Here is a 23425-nt window from a genome sequence, read left to right as displayed (position 1 = left end):
CGTTACATTTGTGCCACAAAACCAACCAATCAGAGAATTAAAGAAGGTCAATTGCGATTGGCTGTTGGTCTCCAATCACAACGCTTCCTAAAGAAGACAAAAACGAGTGATATTAGAAGTCCGACTAGCCACCATCAGACATGACCGAAGCAAATGATGAGAACAGCAAGTGTTTTAATCCAGGCCATTAGCATTTAGCACAAATGCTGCAAACTTCAACAACTCGCTGAGCTTCCGCGATGCTGTAGGTAGTTCTACTAGCGTTGTGATTGGAGACCAACAGCCAATCACAATGGACCTTCTTTAATTCTCTGATTGGTTGGTTTTGTGGCACAAATGTAACGCTGCTGCAGTTCGAGCGAGCGCGTGAGTGAACCGTCGAGCGAGCGCAGCGTGAAGAGGTGGAGCGAGCGCAGCAACCGCTGCCTGCGCGCAGAAAACCAGTTTGTGGCGAGGGCACCTCAGTAAACTGCGCGCACGGAATGTTTTTCTTTGCTAAAATATAGTTCTCTGTGCTCAAAACTTAAAATTACGCGCTCAGGATTGTGGCACAAATATAACGCCATACGCGGAGTGACTCGCGGAACCGCGCGGGGGGGGAAACAAAGTAGCCCGCTGGACAGACGGAGGGAGGGTGACACAACTTATTACACACCACTGTGGCGCTGGAGTGGCCACCAAAAAAGAAAAAAGGGAAGAAGGGAGAGAGAGGGGGGAGTAATATATCTAAGTCCACGGACCACCACGGGAAGCTTCGGTTTGGCGGGGGGGGGGGGGGGGGTCCCTGCGCAGCGGAGTCTCCGCGAAGCCGTCGCGCTGCTGTTATCGATCCCCCGGCCGACCTGATCCGGGCTCCGGTCTCCTATCGGCCACCTCCCCCCCCACTCTTTTTGTGTGTAGTCTTTTCTCTTCTTGCGGGTGGACAGACTGAACCACTTCGCCGCTGAAAGGACATTCACCGAGTCCCCCCCACCCCCCCTTATCTCTCTCTCTCTCTCTCTCCCTCCGTACGCCGAAATATTGAATAATTCCCGAGCTAATCGCCCGGGCGAAGAGGAAAAAGATGTCTAGTGACACACGAAACAGTTACGAACCCGCTCGTCCAGATGGCACGTGAACGGGCGCGCACGCGCGACTCGGGTACGGCCGGGTCCAAAGCCTCGCGCCGCCGCCGTCCGCGGCTGCTCACTAATGTCGACGGTTTTCGGTTCTAAAAGTCCGAGATGGGGGGGGGGGGGGGGGGGGGGGGGGGTGGTGGGGGAGGGAAAGGGGAGGGGGTGGGAGTGGAGGGGGGGGGGGGGGGTCGTCAAGACAGTCCGTTCCGTATCTCCAGTCTGAGAGGAGAGAGTGGGGCAGAAGAGTGCGCGGTGACGGCATGGGAGATGTAGTGCTCGGCTATCCACGCCCAGGATTAGACGCTAGAGAGGCAGGGAGGGGTAAGGACTGCAGGTACCGACATGCAACGCGAGCTCCATGCCGCTCAAGGGGAATCGGGTAGTGGTGGAGGGTGAGGGGGGGGGGGGGGGTCGCGACCAAAGAGTGTATCGGTGCGCTAAACCGAAGAGGCGGATCGGGGTAACGAAGTAATAAACTGTGTCTGGTGTGACCCGCGGAGGCTCCGGGTACCGCCCGACCGGGTGTGCGCGCGTTTCAGCGGCATTCGGCTCAATCAATGAGAGTCACAGCAGCGGGTGATGGTTGCTAAACGGAATTGCCAAAAATACACACACGCACACACACAGTTAAGAGAGAGAGAGACGCAAAAACGAGTGGGAGAGGTTTGGGTGTGTTGCAGTGGAATTAACACGAGGAAGCAAGACTCCAGTTGCTGGAGGCTCTCCAGTTGCACGCTGTAAGCTGCAGACTGATGCAGCCTGGAGAAGATGCGGGGACGCTAATGCCTCTTCTACTGATTTCCAAAAGGAATATATATTTTTTTTAAACATAACCATGTGAGACTTGTTTCATTAAGTTTAGCTCTTAGGTGTTGATGTCATGGATCTGCACCTGACGACCAGCTGTTAATATAGTATCCACTTGTATATGATATGAGCCATGTGACCATTGCTATTAGCAATCTGTGGAGCCAATTAGTCGCTTATTTGCCTCCAATTAAAAATACAACTTTTGCAGTGACATTCGTATCGAATGTTCATTATGATTGACAACAATGTGGGCTTTTTCCCCCTGGCGTGTCTCGGCCCAGGTTTTACATTGTAAAAGGCATTTTCTGAGGGGGACCACTGATAATCACTGATCATGAATACGGACAAAGGGAGTGCCACTCACTCTGTGGTGCACCATCAGTTCACTGTCACTCACGTCTTGCAGTGCAGTGTTTCGAAATCACATTTCCTGTTCTCACCGGGTCAGGCTTCAACTGGATTCATGCACACACGGTTTGCTACAGAGAAGTGGGCTTGAGCTTTGGATAAGGCTTACATTTCAATTTGAGTCCTTAATTCTCCACCAGACTCAGACTTAACACAAATTTAAGACATGCGTTGCCTGCTCATAAAGACAACAGCCTTTCAACACAAAATGCCAGCTGAAATAACCCAAACGTGCTTTTTAGGACAGCAGAGGACAAAATCGCCAAGCGAGGAAGATGAAACCTCTCTCTGTAATATTATATTGAAAACCATTACACAATTTGTAATGCAATAAAATCTATTTATACCCAAAACTGTTTCTATACAAATACCAGGATTTGACCAAGCTCCCATCTGCAGTCATGACAACGCACCTTCCACTTCCAGTCCCCCACAGGTGAACATTTAGTTTCAAATCAGTCTGTTTAGGATCTGCATCAGATTCTCCCACAAACACAACAGCCAAATACTTATTCAGATCTCCTGAATGCCAATAATCCCATTTGTGGGCACAAGCCTGCAGGTTCCCTCTGCCGTAACGAGGCCGCTCGTCTTACCTGGATCCCGGGAGCAGCGCGGGCCTGCTGCTCACGCGGGTATCCACTCCCCCGGGCCGACACATTGCACACTTTCCCCCAACACTTGTGAGGAAATCACCGTGCAGACACACACACAGACGCACACGCACGCACAGCGGCGCTGACCCACGGAGTTTGTTTACTACCGTGCACGACCAGTGATCGTCCCGGAGCACCGCGATCCCGTCCTATAGAGCAGAAGGGCTGAGAGCTCAAACTCCTCCGTATCGTCGGACCGGATCGGCGTGTGAGGGGCTGCTCACGTTGCCCTCCGCCTTTCGCTCAGTAATGGCTGCTTGACAGATGCGCCCCCCCCCCGACCCCCCAACCCCCCCGAATGGGAAAAATCTGCCGATCGGTAAAAAAAAAATAAAAAAAATAAATGAGAACGCGCCGGGGGGAACCGTGTGCCTGCGAGGAGCGCGAGCATTTCTAAAGTGGGCAGCTGACACATCGCGTTGTGCGGGAGTCGGGGTGGTGGTGGTGGAGGGGTGTGTGTGTGTGTGGGGGGGGTAACCCACCCGGAGACCGCGCACGCTTTACCCGGTAGTGACTGACCGGCTGCTCGGGGGCTTCGCCAATTATAGACGAGTTGGGTTCACGTGGTGCACCGCAGCGAGTGTCCGACGCCGTGTGTGTCTCACACAAACAAACCAATAGAAAACTTGTTATGCGTGCAATTAAAAAAAAGCCCATCGAGCGGGGAGGTGGTGTTCCGCACATTGCACTGTGACCACTGCCATAGCGCAGATGGAGGCACGTTGTTTGTTTCGAGGGCCTGATTTTTTTTTTTTTTAAGAATGTCGTCTTCCAAAGGGGACACACACACACACACACACACTCATATATTTCCGTGAGTCATATAGGAGATTATCGACCCTATTTAGGCCGCCATGGTTTACAGCGACGAGGATGTCCCGTCGAAGTTCGCGGTGGTTCACCTGGTCAATACCGAATGTCGAGGCTGGGGGAAGGGGGGGGGGGGGGTACACAAACATCAAGCGGGTTATTCTTCCATCTTGGCACAAGTGATGAATTATTCTACAGTAACCGAGTGGAGCACGGCAGCCGAACACAGAAAACAGCGGCGCGGGGGTTGGTCGCTCTTGTTTCGCCAGGTTTCGCGGATGGCCCGACGCGATCCGTCCGGGTGGATGTTTTTAGATCTCCGTCGGAAAAACGCATCACTTCGTCTAAGACCTCTCTTTCTATCTCTGTTTTTTTTTTTCGGTCACCGCGTCGGCGTCTGGACAGCCGACCGCGCGGCGCAGCTCCGCACGGCGGGCTCGAAGTGTGTCATCTCGACACACAACTTGGCCGTCCGTGGGCTGCATGTGACGCGATCCCACATAATGCTCGCGGGGACAACGACGAGACGCCGCCGCAACTACCGCGGCTCTCACCCAGGACGCCGACAACTACCAAAACAACATACAAATGCACAAATCCAGGGTCAAAGTTTGGCAGAGTTTCACTCGCCCCTCCGCGGCGTTGTGCAATGCCCCCTTTAATGCCCCCTGCTCGCCCGTAACGCCTTTGTTATTAGTAATCGCGTGGTATCGCACCGTCTTACCTTGCGCTCCGAGCCGTCTGCAGCCACGACGCCCGCACACGGCGCAACAAGCTCCCGTGGTCTCCGCGGGGGGCTTCCGTGTGGCGACCGGGGGACGTGATTTTTGAAAGTAGAATGAATACAGAATGCAATTTTGGTTTGTCCTCGCGATCTTCCCTTATTGCCAGTATTCGGTCTGCAGCAGCTGGAGATGGAAATCGCGCACCCTGGGTCCTAGCGCCGGGCAAAGCCCTACAGGTGAATAACAAACAGGCTGCTGCTCGGGAGGGTCGGCATCTAGAATTGCGGGGTTCTTCGCTGGAGTCTGATCAATAGTCCGCCCGGGGCAGAGTTTGTAGCGCCCCCCCCCCCCCCCCCCCCCCCCCAAAAGATTCGAGGAAGATGAAGACGTTCTGCTCGGAGGATTTTAAACCACAGATGGATGTCGTCAAGTCCATTTGCAAGGATGATGCATTACTTTAAAAAGATATATATCGACGGTCTGGTTTCAACAAAGCATTGGTTTGTAATTTAATTTAAAATGGGGCCACGCTTGAAAAAAAAAGATAATATAATTGTTTAAAATCAAGCTACACCCATGGTAAATACCCAAACTTAGCAGTTAAATGCAGAGTTTATGTCTGGAGACACTGGGGCTGCCCGGCACGGGTTCATGGGGGCCAACGCGTCAGGGGGGGTCAACAAAGGCAGAGTGTCTGTGTGAAGTGACTGTTATCAACATTTTCTTGTTTGGAAAGTTTAAGAGCAAACTCGCGTCTGGATGGGCTTTTTGTTACGGGTTCCCCATTGTGCCTTTCCACCACATATAGACGACACTCCACCTTTGTCTGGTCAAGCAATTTACATATGTGTGGTATCAATGGTCCATATCTGCTGATCTACTCTCTTCAGTTGGGTGTCTATCGGCCGATAATTTAAAGTACGGGAATGACAAAGGCCGGTGCCTGGAAAAAAAAACTGTATAGGCTGCATCATTTGTTAAATGGACATATAACCTTTCTTATCATAACACTGCATGTCAACATCCACACACCCAGTGATACACTGATTCCAGAGGCTACCAAACAAGGGCCCACCTGCTTATTCAGATCTAATCTAGAGCTCATTCACACATTTTGCAGTGTAGTATTTAGTATGATATTTTTGCGGGAGGCTGCCGGTGGGGATTTGCTGCGGCAGGAAGCTGGACATGTGTTACACAGCCTCTCTCTTCATTTCCTGTAAAGTGCAAGCACAGTTTTGTCTGGTGTGTGTGGGGGGGGTCTAAGCGGTTAGGAAGAATTGTCAGTCCATGAAATGTAGTTATTTCGTGTTCGATTCATAGAACGGATTTTAGACACATCCAGGACAGACACAACCTGAATTGTCCCAAAAGAAGGCGACAAATATGGACTGCAGAATAAAACACTGCAACACAAAAAAAGCAAAATAATCATCTGATTACATGGTGATAACGCTGGCGGACTCTCTAAAACGTTTGCGATAATTACACACAGACGGACATCTCCGACGGAGATACGTGCAGATAATCCGTCAGCGAACAACTGCTGTTAGTGAGTCAAAGCCCAGTGAAAAGTTCAAGACTTCACCGACGGTATGTGAGAACCACAAAGGACGCAGGCAACGGTTGGAGCTTTCTGCGTCCCTTGTCAAGTTAAAGACACAATGAATTGTCTCTTCTTTGCCTTTTTGCAGTTCTTCTGCACAGTTAAGGCTGAGTCCCGCTCGTTGAGCCTCTGAGACCCTGGAGAAGCACCGGAGATGTTCCTCTAACGCTCTGACTAAGCCGCACGGTCAGAGGCACCACAGCAAACCCAAGGCGCCTGCAGACAACCAGATACATCGTAGGACGGCTGCCTTTGCCCTAAATGGACAATTCTTTCATTAAAGTGGTTAAACGACACCACCCACTGCAGAGAGTGCAGCGCTGGATTGACAGGTTGACTCGTACAAGTCGTCATGTAACCGTTATAGCCGGTATAACACCTTCACGGACGCTAAACACACACACAAAAAAAAACATGCGTCCACCCTCCACCCCCGTGAGGATTGTTTGGATTTGATGTTCCCAGCTTTTGAGAGGTATTGCCTTCTGCCAAGGAAGCACGTTTACTTTATGGAAATTCATCATGAGAAAGTAACGTGCCTGTTGCTGTGGGTAATCTGACCTGTGAGCAAGATTCATTGGAAACACGGTCAACTGAAGAAGCAGACAATGTAGAAGCTGTTGACTGTGAGGTCTTCGGAGTACCTTGAGCATCTTGGACAGCTGAGTTTTAAAAATCACTTTCAAACTCTTTCAGAAGCACAAACAAAACTGTATTCACCGCTGTTCTATTGAAAGTTGGGTTCAGACATTTCGGAGCTTGGTATTTAAAAAAAAAAAAAGGAGAATGACCTGCATGGCAAGATATCCCCCGGGTCGATTGAGAAAATGCCTTTGTGTAATCCTGGTGAAACAAGGCGGGTGATGGTTCTTAAGTAGCTTCTTAGGAAGAGCACACAGACCGTTAATAGCAGAAGGTCAGGAGCGGAGGCCGCAGATGCTGCTGAAAGAGACGGCATGCACTTTTCTTTGACGACTGAGGTGGGGCCTGCAGGTCGAGCCTCCCTGCAGGGTCTGCAGCGTTATTGGAATCACAAGTATCACGAATCGCAAGAAGAGGGCCTTCAAAAACAGCCACAGCCAAACGGTGAATCCATTTTAACAGGGGGAACACGTTGCACACTCATTCTGGGTGTTTTCGCAAGTGCACTCACAGTTGTAACGCATCAGCTTGTGTCCAAGGAGGCCGAGGTGGGTCGACCCGCACAGATTGACCCCTCTCTTTAAATCACAGCGCTGCATCGGTCTAACCGCGCGGTGTTAAAGGCATCCCGGGAAAAATGTCCACCACCAGCAGCACCATGGAGCAATATATTCCAATAGCGAGCCATGTTTTTTTTTTTCAATCGTATTGATCGGAGTGTGATTGACGGCACTAGAGGTCAAGGAGAACCTTTGACATCCCCTTCTATGAACGCAATGTGCCAACAAACTTAGAAAGGAGCCGACAAAGTCAGCACAGTACTTTAAGAATTCACAATTTTGTGACATATTCTAGACTATGATCCCTTGATTAAGCGAGGAAACTTGCTCTATTTATGTTTATTTGGATTACAATAGCTAGATTGAATTTTGACCCCATTCGAAGCTGGGAGAGCCTGAAACAGGCTAAAAATGGAAGGACGATGCCAAAGGAGGACAATTTTAAGAGACAAAGGAGATGGAACTCTTCTGTGTAAAGATGTAAGACTGATTTCGCCATCCCTGATGTCGGACCCCACACCAATAAACTAAGGCAAGACAGACTTTTTAAGAGACTTTGACAACATGCAGCCTGAATATCAGCGCAGGAATGAGCGCGACGACTGTGACGAATCCATTTGATGCACACACTCCAGCAGAAAACACTCGCCAGTGCACCTTGATAGAATTACTCCGTCTCTGAGAAATTAGTTCTGCAGTTTGGAAACAAAAACCTGTGTGAGAGTCGTCCAAGGTGCAGATCAATAAATGGATCCACTACACTTATTTTCCTGTTTACATCATTCATTCTGAGCTGGAGCAACGACATTGCATTGAAAAAAGGTGACAAGCGGCATGGCGTCCTAAATGTAGGCCGGAAAACTATTTTAACGGGCATCTAACAATGGAGCCGGCACCTGTTGATAAACTGTATTAATATGTATCACAAATGACATCGTAGTCTATTATGGCTTTGTGTAAAAACACTAAACAAACAACGGCTCTTATCTATAGCTTGTAAGTTGTAAATCGGCTTATTTGATGAAATCGCATTTTCTTGTTGTTCTTCCTGGTTTGTATCCTTATGCCAATCGTTCCATCAGCTATGAAATATCATATCTAAACAAAATACGCTGGTCACAGCGGTGGAGTTAGTGACTTTGGGCTTTTTTTTATTGTGTTTCCACATGGTAAAGTGTCATCTGAGCCTATACAATTCTGTCCTCCAGTCAAGTTTCGTGACAGCTCTTTCTCTCCGACTAAAGGTGACCGCCGCTCGTAAGATGCACCGCAGCGTCCCGCATCGTGGGAAACGTGCTATTGTCCTTATGCGCGTGTTGTACTTGTACACTTGGTCCCTTGCTGGCTGGATAAGCCCTCTTAATAAACGCAGCCTACTTGTCGTGTCAGCTCCGGCGTGTACGCCGGCTGGAGGCTCGGACGCCGCGTGAGCCGCTTCATGGCCGGATGTTAGCCGACGTTACCTTGTGATCGGCCGGAGGGGAGAGAGAGGGAAACGTCCCGAGGCGACTCGACCCGCAGCGGAAGCGAAATCACCCGTAGTAGCTCGCGCTGTTTCGGGAGAGAAGCGAGCCGACCGACTGCGCAGTCCAAAGCGGACGCCTCATGTCATTTATTTACCCCGCAGAGGGGAGAGAGCGAGAGAGAGAGAGAGAGAGAGAGCGGGAGAGAGCGCGGGGGAGAGAGCGAGAGAGAGAGAGAGCGCGGGAGAGCGAGGGGGGCACACGAGCTAAAGCTTAAAATCACACGAAGGTGCAATCAATGTCATCAAATTGTTACCGTTGCTGACGACCTCAAATAGGCTGCTAGAGCGCTCCTCTCATGTATGGTTCCATAGTGTAGCGGTTATCACGTCTGCTTTACACGCAGAAGGTCCTGGGTTCGAGCCCCAGTGGAACCAAGAGTTTTTTTTCCCGTCCTGACGAAGCTTCCCTTTGCACACTCATCAGCTGCTTTCAACGTTTGCAAGTTGATATGAACGACGATGCAAACATTGACGTTTACTGGACAATGTCAGAAAATGCACTGCGCACCCACGCACACCTCACTGAATAAATCGGGAAAATACTGGATGGCACAAACATTTTATCTTAACACACACACTGTTCAGATCAGTGATATTGTCTGACAGATATTAATGTAACATTATGTATATTATACATACACGTATCCTTATGGTTGAAATGCACTTATTGAAAGACGCTTTGGATAAAAGCGGTTCTAGTCTTTAGCGGTGGTAAACTGAACTGCATTGCGTTGGGCGGCCCTTCGGATGTTAACATAGGCATATAGTACACAGTCTATATCAGACTGTAAAGCCCTTCGAGGCAAATTTGTAATTTGCTATTTTGTATATTTTTTGTATAATAGCCTAGTTGTAACGACTCTGAGACCGTATCTCCAAAAACATTACAATGTTCCCACCGGTTTAATTTGTTGCATTTGATGACGTATGAAATTGTAAAGGTCTACCGATTATAATTAAGCAGCAAGAGAGTGTTTTTTTGTGGTTTGTGTGCATTTACGCTTCAACCTAAAAACTGTATTTTGTCTTCCATGATTATGACTGTTTTCATACAATGTCAAACATTACACTGCGTTGAAGCTATAACCTCTGATTATGTTACCACATACTACTTTCGAAAACACACTATATACTACAACAAATACAAATTGTATTTTCATACACACATCTCCAGAAATTAGTTGAGTTTGAGCTTTTTTTTAAAATACAGGAAACTACACTACAGGAAACATAACTAGATGTTCAGGGTGCTTTAGACACACAATTATCCTGAAAAAATATCGGACCAAGTAGCACGTAACAAAATAAAGGTCAAATATTAAATACAATCATGAGCTAAATGAAAGCCTGTCACCTCAGCTGAATATATTTATTGTACTGCCCATATTGTGAAAATATAAATAACGGAATGGATTCTGATGAAGCACGGGAGCAGGCGTGTGATTCACCAGCCACCATAACTCATTTTAAAACAGGCTGGCGGTGCCATCCGGGCTGCCCGCTGAGTTATGTGCTGTGTACATGCGTAACAACGCAAGTTCATTAACAGATATGCATTTTACATGTTAGCTGCATAGATCCATTGGGACAAACATTAATTTAGCGAGGACAATAAACGTTAATAGGTTGACACAAACCATCGGCCTCACTTTACCGGCATTAACTTACACGTGCTAACTGTTAACCTTCATCCCCAATAGCTACATTTAGAGTTAAGATTAACAATAGTTGACCCAAAAACAATTGAAAGGCCTATTTAAACCTGCTTATTTTAACAAGAATTACTCACCAAATCGTCCGTTGCAGAACGCGTGATCTTCGGGTGCACACCTCATGCACGGTTAACTTGTTTTACAATCATCCGAGAGACGATCAGCTGAGGGCATTTCATATTTCTGTCACAGTGATCCATCCAAGTAGTCCGGGTCGATTAGCTGAGTGAACGGCGGACAACAGCGCCATCTATTCATCCTTCAAACACGCGCTAACTCCTTCGACCTCTTCTGCTCTTCAGTAAATCCCGCGTTATTCTTCATTGATACTTCACTATTTAAAATAAAACCAATTAGCTCGCGCATAGTATCAATTATCAAGTATCATATCACTATCACTGCTGGTATTTGAATGTAGCCCCTTTTCTCCCAAACGGATATTGTTTCAGTCGCATTTCCGGGTGTTACATTCATTTGTGTCCCCCAAAAATGGCGAACCTAGCCGCTGCTGCTGCGGCCGCCGCCGCCGCCGCTCTCGCCGCTAATAGAGACCCTGCCGTCGATCGATCATTGCGATCGGTTTTCGGTAAGTTTGTTTTCCGGTTAAGATAAAAAAAGTCAACGAACCAGCGGCTAACGTGTTAAAGCTGGCTATCATCGGTGGCCCGGCTAGCGGCGCTGTTAGCTTAGCAACGAGGGAACAAACTAACGTTTGTGACAAGACAAACAATCGTTTGAGGTTAAATGAAAACGTGTGTTTATTGTTATTGTCACTTAAAGTTTTCTAATGTTATTTTATTGTTATCATAGTTGGGAACATTCCGTATGAGGCAACAGAGGAGCAGCTGAAAGACATCTTTTCTGAAGTGGGACTCGTTGTCAGCTTCAGGTAATGCTTTGTTTTGAATGGACGTTTCCCCCGTATACTGTCTGCACTGTGCCCCCCTCTTCCCCACCACCAGACACGGTGAACCGTATCTTTTTTTTGTGCGCAGGTTGGTATACGACAGGGAAACCGGAAAGCCAAAGGGTTATGGCTTCTGCGAATATCAAGACCAGGAGACGGCCCTCAGTGCCATGCGGAACCTGAACGGCAGAGAGTTCAGTGGTCGGGCCCTCCGTGTGGACAACGCAGCCAGCGAGAAAAACAAGGAAGAGCTCAAGAGTAGGCGCCTGTTTCCTCGTGTCATTGCTTGTTGTTGTTTCAGACTAAAGTGTTGGTTGTTATTGAGTTATGCACGCGGTATGCTCGTTTCGCACAGGTTTGGGAACGGGGGCCCCGATCATTGAGTCTCCTTATGGGGACAACATCCAGCCGCAGGAAGCCCCAGAGTCCATCAGCAGAGCTGTGGCCAGTCTTCCCCCCGAGCAGATGTTTGAACTTATGAAGCAGATGAAGGTGGGCTGCTCTGCTGCTGCCTCCTTGGTTTAAGAGCAAGTACTTTCAGACAGTCTACCCGTATAGAGCTTTTTTATAAAGTGATGGTCTGTGTCATGGTTAAGCAACATCTCAACAGGCCTCTTCCTTCTGAGCAAAATTAGCCGTCATATTTGCGTTACTATTGTAATCCAATCAATCAATAGGTGAGCATCACATTTGAATTGGGTCCTTTCTCCTTAATGGCACAAAAGGTTACAAACATGGTTAACTTAACTTAATCATTTGTTTTCATGACAATTTTCCTCTTTTATTTATCGGGTATGAATCTGAGGGCCTAAAATCCCCCTCTCCTATAACCCTCCAGATATCACTAATTGGTTACTTTTTGGTAATAACTATATTTCAGCTGCTTTTCGACAGTGCGTTTCAAGTCAATCATGACTCTTAGTTCATCCTTTTCTCATCAGTGTTCTTATTTCTTAAAAAGTAGTTCTTTAGAAAACCCCACATATATTATGTCCATATTTTTAGGTAATAAGTGACTTTGAGAGTCTGAAGAATATCTACTGTCAAGGCAAGTTGGTGTGATGAGGACACTGACAAACAAAACAAAAGAAATTAAGAATCTTTATATACTTGTATTATTGTTTCCCCTAAAAGTTATTTTCTCAAATGGTATGTTTTAATGCTGCAGTCTTTTTTTAGCCTCCCCCCAGCTCCCTTCTAAAAAAAAAAAAAAAAGATGGTGGGAAATGTTTCTCTTAACTTACATGCCCTCCATGGGGCCAACTGTCTGCAGATGCTCTTCTTCCCTTTTCATTAACAGAGGCTGTGCTGTAGAGTCTCTCTCACACTTTATCTTTCCACACCTGGCAGCCTTCTTCATTAGACTTGAGGAAAAAAACGGCAGACATTTCTCCCCTCCGACTGCAAAAGTGTTTTGTTGCACCACAGCGCCATATGCTGATCCCAGTGTGAGTGCTAGGGCTCGGATATTGATGGCAGCGATAGCGCCGGACGTCTTTGTTTAATGCTTAGTGCTGATGCAGCCGCTCTGGTCGGCTCTGGGTGTGCACCAGAATCACAAGTGGGCAGAGTTTCGTCTTAACCTGTCAAGTAAAAGAACCGCGGGGTATTTTTAACAAGTGGCTCTTATTATTATTTAATACCTCTCTCCCTCTCCAGCTGTGCGTGCAGAACAGCCCCCAGGAGGCGAGGAACATGCTGCTGCAGAACCCCCAGCTGGCCTACGCTCTGCTGCAGGCCCAGGTGGTCATGCGCATTGTTGACCCTGAGATCGCCTTGGTGAGAGCCGACCAGATTGAGAATGAGGAGATGTGAAACGGAGCCAAAAGCACTTTTCAAACCATTTGCTCGTTCCTGAGAGATGCTCTTCCGTGTGCCCCCACCGCGCAGAAGATGCTCCACCGCCAGACACCCGTCCAGCCTCTGATTTCCAGCGGGCCGGTCGGAGGAGCGCCGCCGCTCAACCCGCCTTCCATCCCGCCCAGCGCGCCGCCGCCGCAGCCCGGGGTGAATGCCGCGGCCCTTCAACTGTCATGATTTACTCATTTACTCAGTCCCAGATTTCCGTCGACATTTAACTTTCATTTCAGTTAAAAATGGCACTCAAGATGAAGCTTCGTTAAATTGATGTGTGTTTTGTGTCTTTTATTTATTCTATGATCAGCCTGGAATGCACGTCAATGGAGCCCCTCAGATGATGCAGCCCCCTAACATGGGAGTCGTCCCTGGACCAATGCCTGTTCCAGGACCGGGACAAGGGCCAGTACCAGGACCAGTCGGGCCTCCAGGTAATTCTCATCATTAAACTGGGCACATAGTTCCGTCTCTATGGGGGAATTATTTTTACACTACTGAGGTAACTGATGGTCTGTGTGTGACTGCCGTCATAACCGGTGCCGGGTCATGTTTGACAAATGGTTCAATAGCAAAGCTGCACAATTTGGTCCGTGTAAGATCATTTAAGGCCTTTTTAGATGGTCGTTCAACATTCAGCTACCGAGTAACAAACCGTGAACATAGTGATGATGAAAATGCCTTTGCATGCGGCCTCAAACCAGGGTCGGCCCTGTTTTTGTTTTGAATGTTTTTCCAGTGAACAGCCACAGTGCAGTATTTTATTTAAGCAGCCAAACGGATTTGGCATCTTACAGTATTTTATTTATTTATGATTAATTCTATTAAGTGCCATTGAACTGTCATGCAGCAGCGCAAGCAGCTTTCCCCTCATCACTCTTTTAGCGGGTTTGAACTCCACTAAGAACAACAGTAAAGTCGTGCATCTTTTCGGCTGTTCTTCAGCCCTCAATTGAGTTATTGAGCCGTTATTTGTGAAATCAGTCTATTCATTATTTTGTGAAAAACAACAACCAAAGTGTCCTCTTTTTCTCTTAAAGCTTTTATTTCCACTTTTAAGTTGAAGCTTTGAATGCCATGTCCCGCTGGGATCACTAGGTGTCACCACAGGCTGATTAGTCGCTGAGGTGCTTTAGGAGATTATATTCCAGTTGACAATCTCTCTTCATTCTCCCCTAAATGTCTGATACTACACGATCTTTGTGTTAAGGCTTCATGTATTTAAATATATATATTTATATATGTGGGTGTGTATTCACACTTTAAAGTGCTGCTCCGCTCTCTTGAGTCTTGTGTCTCCTGTTCTCTTCACTTTAATGCTGGCTCAGGAAACCTTCAGCATTCTCCCACAGGATCGTCTGGGCAAGCTGCTATCGAGCGGCCTCAAGGTATCACTGTGCGACTCCGGTTCCCTCGCAGGGCGGTTCTGGAGAGGCCAGATGTGTCAAAATGCACGACACGGCTGGGGTTTAGTGTCGACTGCGTGCGGTTTCTCTTGTAATACTGCATGTCCACTCTTAGATATGAGCGCTTCCTTCGGGCTGTTTGCGTGAGGATAACGATCTCTGAGCGTTATCACACACAGGCAGTGTGCCGCATGAGGGTCGAGGTGCATGTGACCACATACAGGTTCTACAGGACTATAGGCTTTAACAATGTTTAAATGGATATTTCAGTGTGTTGTAGATGACGTTATTGTTCTATTTTTTTTTTTTACAGTAGTAATAAATCAACAGAATTAATGCTGCTGTACGTAAGCTAAACAAATGCCCCAAAGTAAAAAAATTGTCACAAGAGGTTGACAAATGCAGTGCATGGGGTTAATATGTGCAAATAAGAGTTTTCTTCAAAGTGCATTTGAATAGAAACTGGATAAAGGTGTTCTGGATGCATACAATTTATCCTCCAAAAACCATAATTGATCATTGGTACTTGGTACAAATTATTGACAATTTTATTTAAAAATAAATGAGCCATTTGAATGAAATGAGTTCAGAAATGACTTTACTGTGACGCAGCATTCAAAACCAGGAAAGGACCACACTTCCGTTATGATATCCTGATATTTAGTGTCCGTTCCACAGCACCAGTCTTGTGTTGGCAGCACTAGACGAGCAGTTTAGCAGAGATGTGACAGTCTTGTGAACCTCCCTGTTCGTATTGAATGTCTCTGACTCCTTGCCGAGTGTGATGTTTGTGATGTGGGGAAGTTGAGATCTCATGAGATGTAACATGGCTGTTGGGAAGAAGGCAGACCCCCCCTCTTAGCCATTCTGGTCGAAGTGTATTATAACCCCCCTTAAGCAGTATTCTTATTGCGTCCGATGGAGGAATTAGTTTGAAGCGGCTTGTTATCAGTTTAGACGAAGTGATTTTGATTTACTGATTGTTGATGTAAGATTTTATCAGTGATTCCATGAAAGCCGTAGTTTGTCATACTGAACTATCTGCGAGGCCGTCCATTCATCCATCCGTCTCCTAGACGTATTATTCTGCAGCTCTGCCAACAGGAGATTTTAATTGCCCCGTTAGGCCCCCGTTGTTTCACGTCCATCATCACTGCAGGCCGTAAGAATTCATGCTGTTTGACATGAATTTACCAAAATACTGACCACCTCACTGTCCTTCTCTCTGCACGCCTCCTGTCGTGACGTCCTCGCGGCCAAACAACACCAGAGTCACAGGACGCAAGTAGGACGCCGTTCTTAAGTCAGGACTGTCGGCAGCGTGTGATGTTTGAGCCGGTAGTCTCCCTCTTCCTGTTGACCCGGTGGCGTCTTGGTGTCCCCGATCGCCCTGTGTGTCGTGACATCTTGCCGTGTAGGTTTGATGTGGTCCACGTATACTGTGAGTCCTCATCGGCCCGCACAAGTCTCTGCCTCAGTTAAAAAAAACAACAACACACACGTTTGTGTGTTCATGGTGGCTTTCTTTCGATTTGTCATGAAACACTTCCTGGCCAATGAAAAGAAGAAAAGCTTGCTTGGTGTGTGTTTTCTTTTTTTTAAAGGGTTGAATGTGTGGATTTTTTTTGTTTTTTGCCTCTCAGGACCAGGCGGCATCCCCCCCCGAGGCCTGCTGGGAGACGGCCCCAACGACCCCCGAGGAGGAACTCTGCTGTCCGTCACGGGAGAAGTCATCGAGCCCAGGTAAGACCCCCACGCAGCCCGCTGCAAGCTTCAATCCTTCCTTAGATTCTCATTTCTGTTGTTACGCTTTTAGTGAGCACGGTCTTCTAAACCGGGAGAAGTTGTGTATTCAACTGGAGCAGCGGTTGAAAACGTTTCAGCTTTTATGAGGCCCAAAGAAAACGATTCAAAATTCACTTTTCAGCTTCCTTTTTCTTTTTTTCTTTTATTTAGCCGAGGTTACATGGCAGCGCCGCCGCCCCATCAAGCCCCACCTGTGCACATGAGCCAAATGCCAAGCGGACCCCCTCCGGATATGAGAGGGCCTCCAATGGACATGAGAGGCCCGCCCATGGGTGAACCACGCAACATGATGGGTGACCCCAGAGGGCCCCCCATGATGGAGCCCCGCGGCCCCCCAATGGAAACCCGAGGTAGCCGCTCAATGGGATTATGGGTCGGGAAACGTACCGCATGTGACGGGTGCCTGCATGAGGTCAACATTTTGTGCATCAGTTTCAGAGGAAGAAGCCAACAAAAGCCTTTTGTCCCGGCGAGATCTTTTTCCAGGATAAAAACACGCCTTTTCTCACTTTTGTTTCCTTCTTTTCAATACTTCCGTGATCTTTTTCTGTTTCCCGGCGCCTTTATAGGTTTAATGTAATAGTATAGTTCACTTTCTTTCAGAGGGATGTAAATGCGAAACGCTCTTCAATGTTCAACATACGTTCACTAGAATTTACCTCCTCTGAACGGACCAACACCACTCAACACTAAGCCGGGTTTTAACGCTTTGTCTGTTTTCCTCCTGCAGGTCGCGACCCGAGGGCGATGGACGCACGTGGCCCAGTGACTGGTCAGAGGGTTCCCATGGCGACCGGAATGCAAGCTCCTGTTCCTCATAACATGGGTCCAAACGCACCTCCACCTCCACGAGCGGTAATCCAATGTCTCCATCTGTGCCAGCTGTTTTCCATCTTAAGTTAATAACTACTAAGCAAGTAATAGTAGAGATTCTTTACATGGAATTAGAATCCCCTCTTGATAAACATCGACTTGACATTACATTGAGCACCGTGAAGTCGGGTGAAGAAGAAATCTACGATTGTTCTGCAGGGTTCTGGTATTTCCGGCGGCCCTCCATCAGGAGGCGGATTCAGTCCCGGGCAGAGCCAAGTCTCCACACAGGACCAGGAGAAGGTGGGTGCCACTTAATCTGTCCCCTCTGTCTGTGAGCAAAGTGCCCGCCCCCTTTGTGCATCGCGACCTCCCGTTTTGACCTTTCTCTTTGTCCCTCTCTAGGCTGCCCTGATTATGCAGGTCCTGCAGCTGACCCCGGAACAGATCGCCATGTTGCCCCCAGAGCAGCGGCAGAGCATCCTCATCCTCAAGGAGCAGATTCAGAAGACTGCAGGGGGGGCGCCGTAATGGGCCGACTGAAAAACGGACAGCTCTCAAGAGACGTTTCAAGTAGGCCAAGATGAAGTTCTGTTTCCGATCCTCCAGGAAACTCCCAGCCCTGGAAGAGTGGAGCGATGCTGTCATTTGACTATTATTGATTATTCTACACGCTTTGATTTCAGGACTCCCTCCCTCTCTTTTAGAGCATTGTATAGTTTTTTCTTTTTCGTATGAAAGAGTAAGGTTGCTTATCGATTTAAAAGAGCTGGGATCGATGAGCGTGAAGTTTCATCTTTTTTTCCTCCAGAGACGACTGTTTTTGTGTTGTTGGCTTTGGAAAAAGTCTGCATGTTTTGTCAATAAAACAGAAAAACATTTGTATTCATTTATTTCAAAACTTTATTTGTATACAAGAAACACAATAAGTTCCACTTGTGCGAGACGACTAACCTACAGGAAGTCTTCCTCGTTCTGTCGCTAATGAGGAAATTCCAGTGAAAGCAGAGTTGTGATGAACACGTATTTACAGTATTTACAAACAAGCTGTCTCGTGAAAGAAAATATGATTCTGGGCAGTTAGTCCATCTACAATTTTGATTACAATTAGTTTCTTTGTACCCAAAGGTAAACTTTATTTTTGATTCTCTTGGTAAGATCAAATGAGAAATCATTGACGTGGGACCTGAGAAACTAATGTGTCAACTTTTTTTCTGACTGATAAAAGCAAGATTATGTGATCGAGCTGCTGTAGTAGCAAAGGAACAATTACATGAAGTGTTAAATATGGTATGAAGACTAAATATTTGAGGTCTTGCCACGTTGTAACAGTAAAACACATTCAGTGTGTTGTGTGCTGCAATGAGCTTGTGTGTGTTAAACCGTATAAACAATGACTCAAAGTGGAAACTCCCCATTTGTCATGGATGAAAAGAATAAAGTGGCCCTGAGCATTGTAGATAAACTTCTTTCCCGGCGTCTAAAACACGCCCAGCTGTAACGACAGGTTGCCGGGAAGCTTTTGTCATTTATTTTCTTCAAATAATACAGAACCTTTCCCTTAAATGCCCAAATGCTGCTTCCGGTTTGTTTTTTTCTACTCAGAAGTTCTCCTTGTTGAAGTAAAATCTGGTCTTCCGGGGATCCACGTCTGAGTATTTGGCACATTTTTTCCCCAAGATCTTTGCCAGAACCGCCGGGCCACACAAGAACGTTCCCACCACCGACCTGAGAACGTGGCGGAGAGAAGACGTTAAAGTTCCAAACGTGAAAAGTACAATCCATGCAAAAAATGATGCTATACCAACTTGTATAGCACCTTTCAGAGAAGATATGATGTGCAAAGTGCTTTACAATAAAGGGAAACTGACATAATTCAACCTAAAAATAGGATGAAAAATAAAGCGCATAATAGAATAAAAGTACTTTCTATGATTGTGAATATAAAGTATCTAAAACCGGCTGCAACAAAATAAGGCTTAAGTCAGCCTTTCTTTCTGCAGAAGCAGTACTGTATTAGTAGTATTGTAGTGATTAAAGTACATTTTGGTGATGATACTAAACATCACTCAGTCCTCTGCGTTCTAATAAAAAAAAGGTATCAATTTTATTTAAACCAATTTTCAGATTTTCCTCTCACGTGGGGTTTTCTTTGCGGACTTGCTCGAACTCCTTGTCCCAGGCGGGTCTGCCGTAGTTGGTTTTCTGTTTGAGGCCGGTCACCACGTCGGTGTCCTTGTCGGAGTGGATCCGGGCGTGATTAGCCTGCGCTCAAACGAGACAGATGAATGAGACGAGCTGAACGCCAGCCCGGTTCGTCTGCGCTGGGATTCACACACACACAAACTCACATGGCCTTGATCCCATCCGGTCAGATAGAGTTTGTAGGTGAGGAAATCCGCCATGCCCCTCTCCTCCATCTCTTTCTCCAGCCCCTGCAGGAGGTCGGCGAACCATTCGAAGGCGTGGGTTTCCCGGCAGATCCAATAGAAGTAGATCTGAAAGCAGGAAGTGAGAGGCAGGCGTGTTTAACAATGATCCTCCCACTGAAGAGAGGCTGGAATGTGTTCTATATTTAGATAGATAATGACACGTGTGCACAGCGGGGGATTGCGACATGATATGGGCGTCTTGAGTTCTCACCTTTCTGGTGCGCAGATTAGGGTTGGAGATTTTGAACTTGTACCAGATCGACTTGAGGATGGAGGCGAAGGGCGTGACCCCGATGCCGGCGCCAACCAGCATGCTGACCTCGTAGTCGAAAACGTCCTCGCTGGCGGTGCCGAATGGTCCGTCCACCCCCATTCTTAAAACATCAATCCATCAAGGCTCGTTTTGTGCATTTTGCTTTTGCTGTAAAGCTTTTCTTGTTGACTCGATTTTTTTTTTTTTCCAGAGCAATAAACCGATGCCACATACCAAAGTATTTTTGGCATGAACTAGTTTGCGTTGCCCGCCCTTGTTTTTGATTTGGATGATCTGCTGACAGTTTAATAGGAAACTGACTCACACCAAATTAGAAATAACCCGTGAAAAACTCGTGGACTCACTTGGGTCCCTGTGCTCCCTCCGGAAGCGTCTGCATGATGTCGATGAGTTTATCGGTCCAGTCCCCGGCCGAGCGGATGTGCACAGCGAAGAAGTCCTCCTCGGGGGCGGAGGTCATGGTGAACGGGTGCCACTCCAGCTGGGAGATTTGCGGGCAGTTGAGGAAAACGTACTGGCCCACCTCCATCTTGAAGCCGTTCTTTATCAGCTGCAGCTCCAGCACCTTGGAGGGATGCAGCACAATCTGAAAAAGATAAAAGGGGTTTAAAAAGCATTCTCATCGTCTGCCAAACGAGCTGAAATGTCAGATTCAATTCAAAGCGTACCTTCCTGTACGTTACAGCCTGGGTGTAACGAATGAAACGCAGCACGCGTTCGAAGATGTACAGGACCATGGGTCCGATCACCCACCACCAGGTCTGAAACAAACAAACAAACATAGATGTTTAATGAAATAAAAGATATTATCCGCCGTTGCAGAGGCAGAAACCGACCTAAGCGTAAATTCTGAGAACTCTGAGATGCATTCAAGTCAAACCTGTGCCGGCCCTCCTTTAAACTGAGGGACGGGACACTGGGGAATCCGTCCCCAATCGCTACTTCGGTCTCTACAAAACGTCACGTTATGTAGCTCCATGTTCCATTGCTTCCTTACAATGTATCTGCAGATTGCAAAAACCAGTGAAACCCGTTACTCGCGACGACAACAACAACAGCAGCGCTTTCAAAAGGAAGTACACAGGAGACTTTTCTCTCACCCCGTTCCGTGAATCACCAGACCAATGAAGAAGACCACGAAGAGGTGGTGGGTGTACCAGAAAACCTCAAAGTAGCTGCGTCTGATGACCTCCATGGAGGAGGTGATGATGAGGATGAGAGCCAGAGTGATGATGACGCCGGTGAGGCCAGCGATGGAGGTGAAGACAAAGTACGTCGGGGTCTGCTGTGCATTCTGAGACACGGGAGGACGGGAAGACACACAAGCTTCTTTTTAGATATCTGCGTGGGTTTTATTTCATCATCAAAAGTTGCGTAAACTCACAATGTCTGTGGTGCGGATGGGGTTCAGGTAGGTGGTGGCGTTGTCGTCGTCGTCGTCGTCGTCGCCGTTGTCGTCTTCCAGGTTGGACAGAGCCGTGCTGAGTTCATCATAACTTCCTCGCCTGCTGTTGTTGTACCACTCCACGTTGATCAGATGGGCGATCATGTGAACGGCTGTGAGAACACACACACACACACACACGCAGAGGTCAAAAGGGTCGTGGTTAGGTTTTTGGTAGGCCAGTTTGAGGCAACAGATCCAAGGATCGAAAAGAAAAGAATCAATATTCACTGAAAGTCAAACCGCAGAGTAACATTGCCCAAATCTGCCTCATTCTTTTTGATGCGAAAACCGTGAGATAAGATGAGATTTGTCAAAGCCGATGTGAAGGTTCATATATCTGAGCTAATGGTGCCACTGGCACGCTGTCTCCGCTCTCGATGCTCCAGCATCAAGGTCCATCGGGTTCATAATGCTGGAGGATTCTGCTGGCGGTAAGGAGGACACAAAATATCCCAAAACGATGTTGTCGCATCACATTTGAAAACAGAAGATAATATTTTATTTCCTTTTGCCATCAGCAAGGACTGCAAACTGGTTCTCAGTGTTTTTTCTTTTTGATCCATTTCCGTTTCGTAAACTACTTGATAAGCTGCAGGTCAGACAGGTTTGCACGTCGGGAGGAAACCAGTGTACTGTATTTACTCAGAGCGGAAAGCACACATCAAATTTAAAATCTGAAAAATCTCTGAAGCGGAGTTCATGTCTTGTTTGTGTTTATTTTATTCCAAAAGGAAAACCTCACACTAAACCTGCTCCTATGATCCGGTTAAAATAAATACAGGCTTTCCAAGATTCCATCTCTATAAACAAAGCATTCAGTAATCTTATCCTTAAATAAAGTTATTTAGTCGGGAGAAAAGCAAAAGTCAGAATTGAAGATAAGATTACCTGTCATTAGCGCGATCATGTACGCCACCAGCTTGTGGAAGCTTATGTTCTTGTCCAGTTGCTTCCTCATTGTTCTCCCACAACACTGAAAAGACAAAAAGGAAATTCAGTCGGCGGATAATGAACGTTGACCCATCCCCAAAAATGACCCAATGAAGCGGTTTGAGCTTTTTGCAGTCAAACTAGTTTGTATGTTAATCACCACTCTCGCGGACCTCGCCCTTCTTTGACATTCACAGCATCGCTGTGCGTGTTGTTCTCACCATGAAGGAGCCTCGGATGAGCGACAGCAGGTTCCTGCACACCGGGAGGAGGATCAGCATGCAGTTGAAGTTGAGGACCGCTGCAGGAGCTCTGGCCCAGGCCAAGGCGGACTGAAGCAAAAACGTGCATGGTCACAAAATATACTCAAAGTAACAAAGGAGCATTACTTTATGTTGGTTTAAATACTGTTGTAGCGATACAGCTGCGTGATTTAGTGCTTTCTAACTGTAATGTTCTGGTTCAAACTAAAGATGCAAGACGCATGTAGAGAAAGTCCAAAGTCCGAGACGTCTACTTTGCGGACTCACCCCTAAAAGATGACGCGTGTAGATGTACTCGTCCCCCAAATCGTAGAAGAAGTAAAACCAAAGGAAAAGGAAGATGTTGATCGCCATCCAGACCACCTGCGAACAAAGCCAGGATCTTGTTGTCAATCACCCAATTAGTCCTTCAAATTCACTTTAATGTCATTTGCAGGACTCTTGACCAAACACGTTGATGTTCATTACGTTTGACTTTTTCGCATTGTAACTGTGCGTAAATTGGTCACCTATGAAGAAAAACGAGTTAGCAGACGTCTAACGCGTAAACCGGCAGAACTCACCAGTATGAAAGCTGTAAGTCCATTGTTGATAATCCAGTTCGCCATGTCGAGCTCTTAACCTCAAACTCTGCAGCAGAATCCTCCGCGCACCTCCACCTTTACTTTTATCCTCCACGATCCGGACTCCTCCCTCCCATCCCCCCTCCCCTCCCCCTCCCCCC

General features: G+C 47.2%; 3 protein-coding genes and 1 non-coding gene across 7 annotated transcripts in view; 2 read left to right on the top strand and 2 right to left on the bottom strand.

Annotated features, from left to right (window-relative positions):
• The window catches only part of bcorl1 (BCL6 corepressor-like 1), a 25679-nt gene extending 14912 nt beyond the window's left edge, over window positions 1-10767 (bottom strand). The window contains exon 1 of one of the 3 annotated variants that reach the window (XM_078100646.1): window positions 10647-10767. The gene's annotated coding sequence lies outside the window, so the exon portion shown is untranslated. Of the gene's footprint in view, window positions 1-1094; window positions 1355-8795; window positions 8958-10646 lie in introns of those variants that run through there. The other 2 variants (XM_078100645.1, XM_078100644.1) reach the window with 2 other exon arrangements.
• On the top strand, window positions 9160-9232 carry trnav-uac (transfer RNA valine (anticodon UAC)). Its single transcript has one exon. It is a non-coding gene; the product is annotated as a tRNA-Val (tRNA).
• Window positions 10759-18244, top strand: cstf2 (cleavage stimulation factor, 3' pre-RNA, subunit 2). Of its 2 annotated transcripts, XM_040173478.2 has the most exons (13): window positions 10759-11155; window positions 11380-11458; window positions 11565-11734; window positions 11832-11968; window positions 13136-13255; window positions 13367-13483; window positions 13641-13764; window positions 14659-14718; window positions 16380-16479; window positions 16693-16892; window positions 17273-17397; window positions 17575-17658; window positions 17761-18244. In XM_040173478.2, exons 1-13 carry the CDS (start codon window positions 11059-11061, stop codon window positions 17884-17886), a joined length of 1539 nt encoding a protein of 512 aa, XP_040029412.2. In that variant the 5' UTR covers window positions 10759-11058; the 3' UTR covers window positions 17887-18244. The 2 variants fall into 2 exon arrangements, with proteins under 2 accessions (XP_040029412.2, XP_077956775.1); XM_078100649.1 differs by lacking the exon at window positions 14659-14718 and having other exon boundaries at window positions 11011-11155.
• Window positions 18241-23425, bottom strand: nox1 (NADPH oxidase 1). The gene is made up of 13 exons (XM_040173477.2): window positions 23265-23425; window positions 22969-23064; window positions 22660-22770; window positions 22397-22481; window positions 21446-21618; window positions 21162-21355; window positions 20942-21065; window positions 20730-20822; window positions 20406-20647; window positions 19999-20161; window positions 19707-19853; window positions 19496-19620; window positions 18241-19083 (listed from the first exon to the last, which is right to left on the bottom strand). Exons 1-13 carry the CDS (start codon window positions 23307-23309, stop codon window positions 18957-18959), a joined length of 1725 nt encoding a protein of 574 aa, XP_040029411.2. The 5' UTR covers window positions 23310-23425; the 3' UTR covers window positions 18241-18956.

This window comes from Gasterosteus aculeatus, chromosome 4 (genome assembly GCF_964276395.1).
Source record: "Gasterosteus aculeatus chromosome 4, fGasAcu3.hap1.1, whole genome shotgun sequence".
In the NCBI taxonomy this organism is placed as follows: Eukaryota; Metazoa; Chordata; class Actinopteri; order Perciformes; family Gasterosteidae; genus Gasterosteus; species Gasterosteus aculeatus.
This window is presented reverse-complemented; position numbering and strand designations above follow the sequence as displayed.